The sequence below is a fragment of the Pantherophis guttatus genome, chromosome 4 (assembly GCF_059756535.1).
Source record: "Pantherophis guttatus breed Tessera chromosome 4, ASM5975653v1, whole genome shotgun sequence".
Taxonomy (NCBI): Eukaryota; Metazoa; Chordata; class Lepidosauria; order Squamata; family Colubridae; genus Pantherophis; species Pantherophis guttatus.
Genome location: NC_142066.1, coordinates 115,485,343 through 115,495,042, shown reverse-complemented (window position 1 = coordinate 115,495,042; position 9,700 = coordinate 115,485,343). Strand labels below are relative to the sequence as shown.

At 46.6% G+C, this 9,700-nt stretch overlaps 1 protein-coding gene across 1 annotated transcript; it reads right to left on the bottom strand.

Moving 5' to 3' along the window:
- Positions 1-261: 261 nt before the first annotated feature.
- Positions 262-3,700, bottom strand: LOC148114318 (uncharacterized). The gene is made up of 2 exons (XM_087892592.1): positions 3,164-3,700; positions 262-580 (listed from the first exon to the last, which is right to left on the bottom strand). The coding sequence occupies exons 1-2, from the start codon at positions 3,585-3,587 to the stop codon at positions 567-569; spliced, it is 438 nt and encodes a 145-aa protein (XP_087748718.1). The 5' UTR covers positions 3,588-3,700; the 3' UTR covers positions 262-566.
- Positions 3,701-9,700: the final 6,000 nt, after the last annotated feature.

Below are 9,700 nucleotides of genomic sequence, written 5' to 3'. Positions count from 1 at the left end.
CCTCGAAGTCTGCCTAGCCGCTCCTGCTGCAGCGGGCATCAGGGCTGCAATCCAAGTCCTGGTCGCAGCCCTGGAGGCCACGATGACCATGGCCTCAACCTCGGGGGCAGCCAGCCTCCCTCAGCACCCCCAGGGGACCAGCGAGGGGGGGTGTCCAGTCCGGAGCCCCCCAGCCAGGACCCAGGCCTCCAGAGAGCCCCAGAAGAACCCCTGGGGGCTCCAGCCTTCCCAACACCCCCAACGAGGCAACAGAGGACTCACCTGGATGACTTCAGGGGGCCTCCAGCCGAGCCTCCTACCTCCCAAGATGGATGCCTCCTCCGGAGTCTTCAGGGCCAGCGGTGGGCCCCTCCAGGCGATCCTCAGCATTTTCGGGCTTTTCCGGCCCCATCCTGCAGCCTTCACCCCCTGGTAAGTGTTCTAGTACCAGGGGGGCTTCCAGAAGACTCTTCAGAGCCCCACAGGCCTGGGCCCAGGCCTGGCTCTGAAGCACAGAGGGAGAGGTCCGCCCCCATCGGCTCCTGGGCTGGAATGAGATCTGAGCATGCTCAGCAGTTCGCACATGCTCAGTTGGCTCCACCTAAAAAAGAAAAGAATAATCAGAGAAAAATACCTATACCGGCCAGCAGAGGCATCCCTCTCCCATTTACTTCAATGGAACCAAAGCAAAGATACCTTGGACAGCAAAATATATCAGCATTTTCTGCCCCAGCTGTGTCTATTCTCCCAAATAATTACATTTGGCAGGGGATAATTATAATATATGGAACAAAGAGATTCAGGTATGTCTCTTAAAAGAGGGGACCTTAGAAATGGTTTTAGACCCCCCCCACCTTTCCCTTGGGGACCTCAAGAAGAGTGGTACCACAGGAGAGCCTATATCACTCTACTGAGCTCACTGGATGCTAGATTGTACCCTAGCATTCCAGATGGGCTCACAGCTGGTGAAATTTGGCGGTTGTTATATAGCCTATTTAATAGTGATAGCTTGGACTCCACCACAAGACTCACAACAGAGTTCTATAACACCAAGCTAAAATTTGGGGCTAGCATGGCTGAGCACCTGGGAAAGTTGAAGGCACTCACGGCAGAGCTGGTGCTCAGGGACTACCCCGTGACTGAGGCCAACATGATCGCTGTCATTCTGGCATCCCTGGACAGAAGTTGGGGCAATTTTATTGTCTCACTAGAGGGAACCAGAAAGGAAGCCATGACTCTGTCCTACCTCACAGGGAGGCTCAATGAGGAAGACAGGAGGCATAGAGATGTGGGAGAGTACACCAGGGCCACAACTCATCGCATCAACAGAAGGCACCAGAGTTCAGAGCAGGTTAATGCTCTACCCAAGTGTTTCATCTGTGGCTTTGAGGAGCATCTGAAGAAGGACTGCCCCCATTACCAGCAAGGACCTAAGCATGGTTCCAATCAAGCAAGGGGCAGGGGGCAGAGAAGGGGGCCTGGCGGGGGCAAAGGTGGTGCTAAGGGCAATTTTGTGAATACTAGCTATTTCACCCCCGCCACAAAGGCTGATGGCCCTACTGGCCTCTGGTTACTGGACTCTGGGGCTTCATCTCACATTGCTAACTTGAGGCAAGGCTTTAAGAGGTTAAGGAGAATTAACTCCTCTGTTAAGGTTGCAAATAGTAACAATGCTTTGGTTGTTGGGGAGGGCACTGTCTCCGTACCAGGGCTGGGCAATGTCGAAGGTGTATTACATGCTCCCTCTATAGCCAATAACCTGTTAAGCATAACCAAGCTATGTGATGATGGCAGGGTGGAGGTATTGTTTCGCAAAGGGGGAGGTCATGTCACTCGAGACAAAAGGGTCATTGGGAATGTTACCATTATAAATGGTTTGCCATACTTCTCCCCTGAGTACCCAGCCACAGGAGACAGCTCACAGGGTGCCACCCCAGAAGGGGCCTGCACGCAGAGAGAGAGAAAGGCTCCACAGCCAGCTCCCAGGCTGTCAAGACTGAGGCAGTTGCGCCCACGCCGCCTCAACCAGTACCACGGCCTTCCAAGGCCAATGTGGGCAAGAAACCCGAGCCTCAGCAGGCACCTAAGGCAGGTAAGCCCAAAGAAGGGCCTAAGGTGCCAGCACCGCCCAAGGCAACCAGAGCCAAGAGGGTGTCAGTGGGAAAGCCGCTGCATACTAAATGTGCCCAACTCTTACATCGGAGGTTAGGCCATGCAAGCTTCCCAGTGGTTAAAAAGGTGGGGGAATTCGCTGAGGGGATTCATCTCCAGGATTGTGAGGTGTTTCTGGACTGTGCCATCTGTAAGAGGGCAAAGAGGAAGGCCGCCCCAATACCTAAGGTGTCACTGCGTAAAACTCAATACCCATATCAATTAATACATGTTGATTTGGTTGGGCCATTTACACTGTCCCTAGGAAAAAGGCAGTATTTCCTCACTGCCGTCGATGATTTCTCGAGGTATGGCCATGTGTATACCCTCACAGAAAAGTCTGAAGTCTTTGATGCCATAAAAACATTGTACAACTATGTGGAAACTCAATACAAGACAAAGATCGCGTAGCTGCAGAGCGACCGTGGGGCTGAGTTCATGTCCCGAAAATTCCAGGACTGGATAAGGCACAAGGGCATACACCATTTTCGTACAGCGCCTTTTACACCTGCGCAGAACGGTGTGTCAGAAAAACGCAACGGCATTCTGCAGACCATGGTGCACAGCCTGATTGCGGATGCTGGGGTTGCGGAATCATACGGGGCGGAGGCGGTACACTACGCCAACTACACCCTGAACCGCACCTGGAGCAGCGTTGTGAACCAGACCCCATATTTTCTGGTCCACAGTAGGAAGCCAAATTTGGGACACTTGCGTGTGTTTGGCTCCTACACTTGGGTGCATATCCCCAAGCAGCTGCGAAAGAAGGGAAGATCCGTCTCCCAGAGACTGAGGTTCTTGGGCTATGCCCCTGGCTCCAAGGCCTACCGATTCCTGGGAGAAGGGGGCAGGATTGTGACCTCCCAATCTGCCTCCTTCGAAGAGGACTCCAATTGGACCCAGATCCACTCAAATGATCTGGGTCCATACATTAACCGGCCCAGCAAAGCTGCACCAACCATGACACCACCTGAGACAACCACAGACCCTGCCACCGACGAGAGCGAGGAACAGGATGAAGAGGTCAGCCTACCTGGTCCAGATGAGGAGGATGAGCCGTCCAGTCCTGAGGTGGAAGACATGCCATCTTCACCTGACTCTTCGCCTCCAGCGATGCTCCAGAGGCCCATGATGCCCAATGCCTGGGACCGAGGGCCTCCACATCCCGGTCGTGAACAGCCAGTTGGCGAAGAACCCACAGAGGAAAAGGGTGGTGAGTGGCAGGAGGTCAGAAGGTCAAAGCGGTCCAAAAAGGGGGTCCCACCTAAGAGAATTGACATTGGGCACGTCGCATCCATCAACAGCGTCATGGTCACCCCAAAGACTTTCTCTGACATCCAGGAGCTGTCCATTGAAGAACAGGAGAAGTGGCAGCTCGCGATGGAACGGGAGATGGAGAGCCTGAGAAAACTCAAGGTCTTCACCCCTGGGCAGCCACCCAAGGAGAAGAAGGTCATTGGCACAAGATGGGTTTTCAAGGCCAAACCACTTGCCAATCTGTACAAGGCCCGCTTGGTAGCACAGGGGTTCACTCAATGCTACATGGAGGACTACATAGAGACCTACTGTCCAACACATAGACATCCGCTACAAGAATGTCAGGCAGCTTGCCAGAATGGGGTTTGTACAAATCAAACATTGTAACACTACTGACCAGTTAGCTGACCTGTTTACAAAACCTGTGCCTATTGACCGACACAATCTTCTGTGTAAGCATTTGTGTTTGATCCTGTAAATGATGCATCTGTATGTCTATGACACCTGCTCACCCTCTCACACACATTCACCGTCACCTGTCATTGGCTGGCAAGAAGGGGAATTGTTAGGTGTTTTGTGCCAGCCATGGCAGTCTCTCCAAGAGCCTTGGTAGTACAGGGGTTTAAGGCACCCTGTTATTAAGCTTATTAAGACCAGCTGCCTGCAATTACTGCAGGGTTCGAATCTCGCCAAGGCTCAAGGTTGACTCAGCCTTCCATCCTTTCTAAGGTAGGTGAAATGAGGACCCAGTTTGTGGGGGCAATAAGCTGACTTTGTATAAATATACAAAAGGATGAAGGCTATTGCTGAGCACATTGTAAGCCACCCTGAGACTTCGGAGAAGGGCGGCATATAAATCAAATTAAAAAAAAAAAACTGTCCAGGCAGAAAGCGTCAAGGCCGCCCTCATAACTGCAGCCGCTCTGGGGAAGGAAGTCTACCAATTTGACATCCAGACGGCCTACCTCCATGCCAACTTGGACCGGCAGATCTACGTGAGGGCCCCTCCTGGTTACCAGCAGGAGGGGGGAAACACATGGCTAATCCAAAAGGGTTTATATGGCCTCAAGCAGTCGGGGAAACTCTGGTACGACTGCCTCAAAAAGGGTTTAGAGCGAATTGGCTTCAGAGCATCTCATGCAAATGAGTGCGTTTTTACACGTGACACCAAAGGTGATACAGAACGGGTGTTGGTTTACGTGGATGACCTCCTATACGTAGGGCCTGGCAAGGATAGGTGTGACCAATTTGCCAAGGCCCCTAAATTTGCCAAATTTACCCTAAAGTCCTTGGGGCAGGTTGACAGGTACCTGGGTGTACATATCTTGGCCACTAAGAAGGGATTTGCATTATCCCAGAAAGAAAAAATTGAGGAATTGTTGGCCAAATGTAAAATGGCGGAGTCTAACCCAACGCGTAGCCCCATGCAAAGTGATTACTATGGCCACAATCACAAAGACAGCCCTGACTTCACAGACAACAAATTATATAGATCTGTGATTGGCTCCTTGCTATACATTAGCAATTGGAGCAGGCCTGACATAGCTTTAGCTGTAAATCTATTGTCCAGGCACGTGGAAAACCCAAAGGAATTCCACTGGAATGCTGTCAAGAGGATACTTAGGTACCTCAGGGGCACGGCCGATGCCCTCCTTATGCTGGAACCAGAGAAGGGGAAGCCGGCCCAGCTCTCCGCTTACTCAGACACAGACTGGGCTAGTGACACCAAGAGTAGACAGAGCACCTCTGGTTTCCTCATACTGCTAAATGGCTGTCCTATCCATTGGCATGTTAGGCAGCAAAAATTTGTTTCTTGCTCCACAGCTGAGGCAGAATATGCCAGCCTATCGGACACTGCAAATGACTTAATTTGGTTCAATGCTCTGGTAACGAGCATCTGGGCACCTCCTACTCTGCCCATCCAAATTCAGGAAGACAATACAGCCGCAATTGGGATCTCCGGGGCATACGCGGTGGGCTCTAGGTCCTGCCACATAGACATCCGCTACAAGAATGTCAGGCAGCTTGCCAGAATGGGGTTTGTACAAATCAAACATTGTAACACTACTGACCAGTTAGCTGACCTGTTTACAAAACCTGTGCCTATTGACCGACACAATTTTCTGTGTAAGCATTTGTGTTTGATCCTGTAAACGATGCATCTGTATGTCTATGACACCTGCTCGCCCTCTCACACACATTCACCATCTCCTGTCATTGGCTGGCAAGAAGGGGAATTGTTAGGTGTTTTGTGCCAGCCATGGCAGTCTCTTCAAAGGCCACCAGATGGGGGCAAAGAGGCACCTTTGATCCCACTGGTGGGTCAAGGGGCTCCGGCCCCTGCAGCCCCATTGGGGAAAGTTAATGGCCCTCCGGCTCCCTCACACACCTTGTAAGGGAGGGGCCAGGGGCCCCTATAAGAACCCCTGCACAGGGGCTGGTCTTCCCTTTTTTTTGCCCCTTTTTACCCCTTTCCCTTTTGCTCGCTCTTGTTCTAGTCTCCTATGGGACTGACCCATGGGCTCAATCCAGGCATGGATGTCTCCATGCCTGGGACCTTATTTTACTCCACTTTTACTCCTAAATAAAGACTTAATTTGATTACATCCTTGCGTGCTGACCTTTTCTTGGAAGCGCCCTCAACGAACCATCATTCTTCGTGAGATCCCTCACATTTCTTCCCTCCAAAGTCAAGCCATTTGCAAACAGAAAAATCCTTCCCCAAAGTTCTCACCACTGTTATCTCAAAGAGAGTTCAGAATTTTCCAAAACAAAAGTTACAAGTTGCACTGTTCTTTTCCTCCTGAAGATGTCTCTCTACAATCCACAATTCTTATATGTAATTTAACATGGTATCTAGTTTCTTTTCTCCTCTTTCACTTTAAAAATATCCACTCAGTCTAGTCCAGTCCCAATTAAACAATCTTTCTTCTCTCTCTTTTTTTTAATTTTTTTCCCCAATTTATAAAAACACTTTACAGGGGCTTATTTCAATTCTCTTTTGTTTGTCTTAACCTTCAAAAAAGAGGAAAAAAAGATCTACTTATGTTTTTCAATCCTTTTTCCATATTTAGGGTTATTTCTTCTGATCTTTGATATTCTCCAAATAATTTCCTTCCAAAAGTCCATTTTCTTTTCTGGTTTTTATCCCTTTAAATTCTGCTTCTGACCTCTTCTTTTTATCCCCTGTGCCCTTTAGCCGCCAATTTCTCGCTGGGAGTTTTCCAAATGTAAAAGCTTTTTAGTGCTATTATTTCATCTGGGTTGGCTGTCACTCACCCAGCTTCAAAACTCTGTTCCTTTCACCGCTCCTGCTCGTTGCTTGGCCCAGTTGCCCCAGCTTCGTGTCAGCTGCAATGGCTGCCGTCCCCGCTGCCGATTTAGAGAGAAATTCCTCTGACCCTTGAGGAACTTGCCTGTTCCTCTCGGTCTTCCGAGGTGCTTCTCCTTCTTCCCCGTCCTTACAGGACGGTTCTGGTCCAAAGACTGCTCGACAGCAGTTCATCAGTTCAGGTTTTCGCAGAGCTCATCGGAGCCTGCTAATTGCCTGACTGTCTTGCTGCGACGCTTCCGGTGATCTCCCCAATTTTACTGTTGATCTTGAAGATGATGATGTTATCCGTTCAGTTGTGTCCAGCTCTTGGTGATTCTATGGGCCACATCTTCTGATCTTGCACTATTTGAGTTTTTCTATGTTCTGGGTGGTGTCAGCTTTCATGGTGTCCAGCCAACGTGTTTTTTGATGGCCTGATTCCCTTTTATCGCTAACTTTTCCAAATACAATTGCTTTCTCCAGTGAATTCCCATGCATGACATAGCCAAAGTAAGTGAGACACAGTTTTGTGATTTTGTCTTCTAGTGACATGTCTGGTGTTATGTGCTCCAGTACTTGCATGTTAGTCACCTTTGTTGCCTAGATCAAGTTCCAAATTTACTCAAGTGAAAGTCCACTGTCATGGAGCACTTTCTTGCCAGCAATCTGTGATTTGGGCAATTTAAAGAGGGCACAAACATAGTTTATAATAGCAGTTCCTTCCTGATGGAGGAAAAATGTCAGATCTGTAATTTTCAGGCTTCCATTAACCATCACTACTCCACCACAATATTAAACAGAGTGATTATTGGTAGCTTTTTGAACTCAAGATGCAGGAGGAGAAACAATCACTGCATTTAACTTTTTCTACATTAAAACTGTAAGGGCAACACTGCAGGCTGAACATTTGAGTGAGAAAAAATAGAAATTGGCTGTCAGGTGAGGTCAAATTGTGCTGACATGCTTTTGTGGCATCTCCTGGACTGAAAGAAAGAAAGAAATTTATGTCAGCATTTCTCTATCCATTGCCTCCAGATGAATCAGCACAAATATTCCCAAATTGCCTGGTTAGTTTGACCATTGTTGGAGAGTTCTGGAAGTTTTATGCTGCATTGGGTGGACAGGCAGAATGATAATTTTATAATTAAAGAAATAAAGTCATCATTTGCATTTTTATTATGGGGGCTAGTCTTTATTTGGTTTCTGTAGAACAGTGGTTCTCAACCTTCCTTATGCCGCGACCCATTAATACAGTTCCTCATGTTGTGGTGACCCCCAACCAGGGGTGGGTTCTAAAATTTGTTACTATCAGTTCTGTGGGCATGGCTTATTTTGTGGGCATGGCTTGGAGGTCATGTGACTGGGTGGGCATGGCTAGCTGGTCATGTGACTGGATGGCCATGGCTATGTGTATAGGGACTACTCAGAGGGCTGAAAAAAGTAATTTCTGACAGATCCTTGCACTTTTGACTGGTCCTCAGACTTATGACCATCCTCACATTTATGCCCATGCAGTATTCTTAACAACCATGTCACTCATTTCACAACGGCTTCTCTTCACCATGGTGATAAGATAGGGCAAAAAACGTAAAATGTGAGGACAGTCGTAAATTCGAGGACTGGTCAAAAGTGCAAGGACCAGTCAATAATAACTTTTTCAGCCCTCTGAGTAGTCCATGTGCACAAAAGGACTACCCAGAGGGCTGAAAAAAGTAATTTCTGACAGGTCCTTGCACTTTTGACTGGTCTTCACACTTATGACTGGTCATCATGCCCATTGTAGCATTCTTAACAACCGTGTCACTCATTTCACAACTGCTTCTCTTCACCATGGTGACAAGATAGGGCAAAAACGTAAAATGTGAGGACAGTCGTAAGTTCGAGGACTGGTCAAAAATGCGAGGACCAGTCAAAAATAACTTTTTCAGCCCTCTGAGTAGTCCATATGCATAAAAGGATACAGCAATAGAGAGGGATGAAGAAAGGGAAGGGAAATTAGAGTAGGAGTGAGGGTAAGAGAGGGAGGAAGAGAGGAGGAGAAGGAGAAACGAAGAGGAAGTAGGGAGAAGAAGAAGAGGGGGGGAAGAGAAAGTAAGAAGGAAAGAAAAGAAAGAGGTGGTAGGTTTGAGGAGAAAGATTGCTGTACAATAAAAAAGATGAAAGGGAAGAAAACCAACCCCAAACAAATATAAAGATATTAAGATAAAGAATGAATTGTTAAACTTTAAAGAGTAAAAGAAAACAAATATGAATAAATAGCAATAATTGGAAACACACATACAAACATACAATGTATTTTCTTTGAACAGAGTATTTGGCCGGTTCACAAATTTAAACAGTGTTTAGTCATTTCAATTAAATTTACAATTTCTATATTTTCATTTTGCCATATTTATTCCTCATCTATTTTTTTAAAAAACCAATATTACCCTTCATTCTCATCTCTAATCTTAATCAAATTCAATTTTTCCCTTCTATTCTATATTATACCCCTTCTCATTGTCATCTATTTTTATATCCATCCATTGGTTAATTATGTAATTATGTAATACAGTTGTTTAATACAAATTCAACATTTTAATATAAATCAATTAATTATATAACTATCTTTTTTGTATATCAATCAATATGAACGTGAATATTCCAATTATTTCCATGCAATCCAATTTCTTACAAATCAATTAATTATATTTACCAATAACAATAAACGAAATAATTTCCCCCATATATTCCTCCAAACCACAACTTAACCATTTCTGCTTTCAACACAATATACAATTAATAGTATCTCAATCATTACAATTCCCTAGTTAAATAGAGCTTTTTTTCTTTTGTGTTTTAAAATCTTGAACCTCCTCTTTTGCCCTAAATTTCCCATTGTTTGCAGTTTTGCACTATCTTTTTTGGTGAGGAAAAAGAAAAAGAAATCTCTCTCTGCCTCATTTTGTCACGTTGCAGCAAAGACCCTGCTTTACTTTCAGTTTCATTTTTTCAGCATAG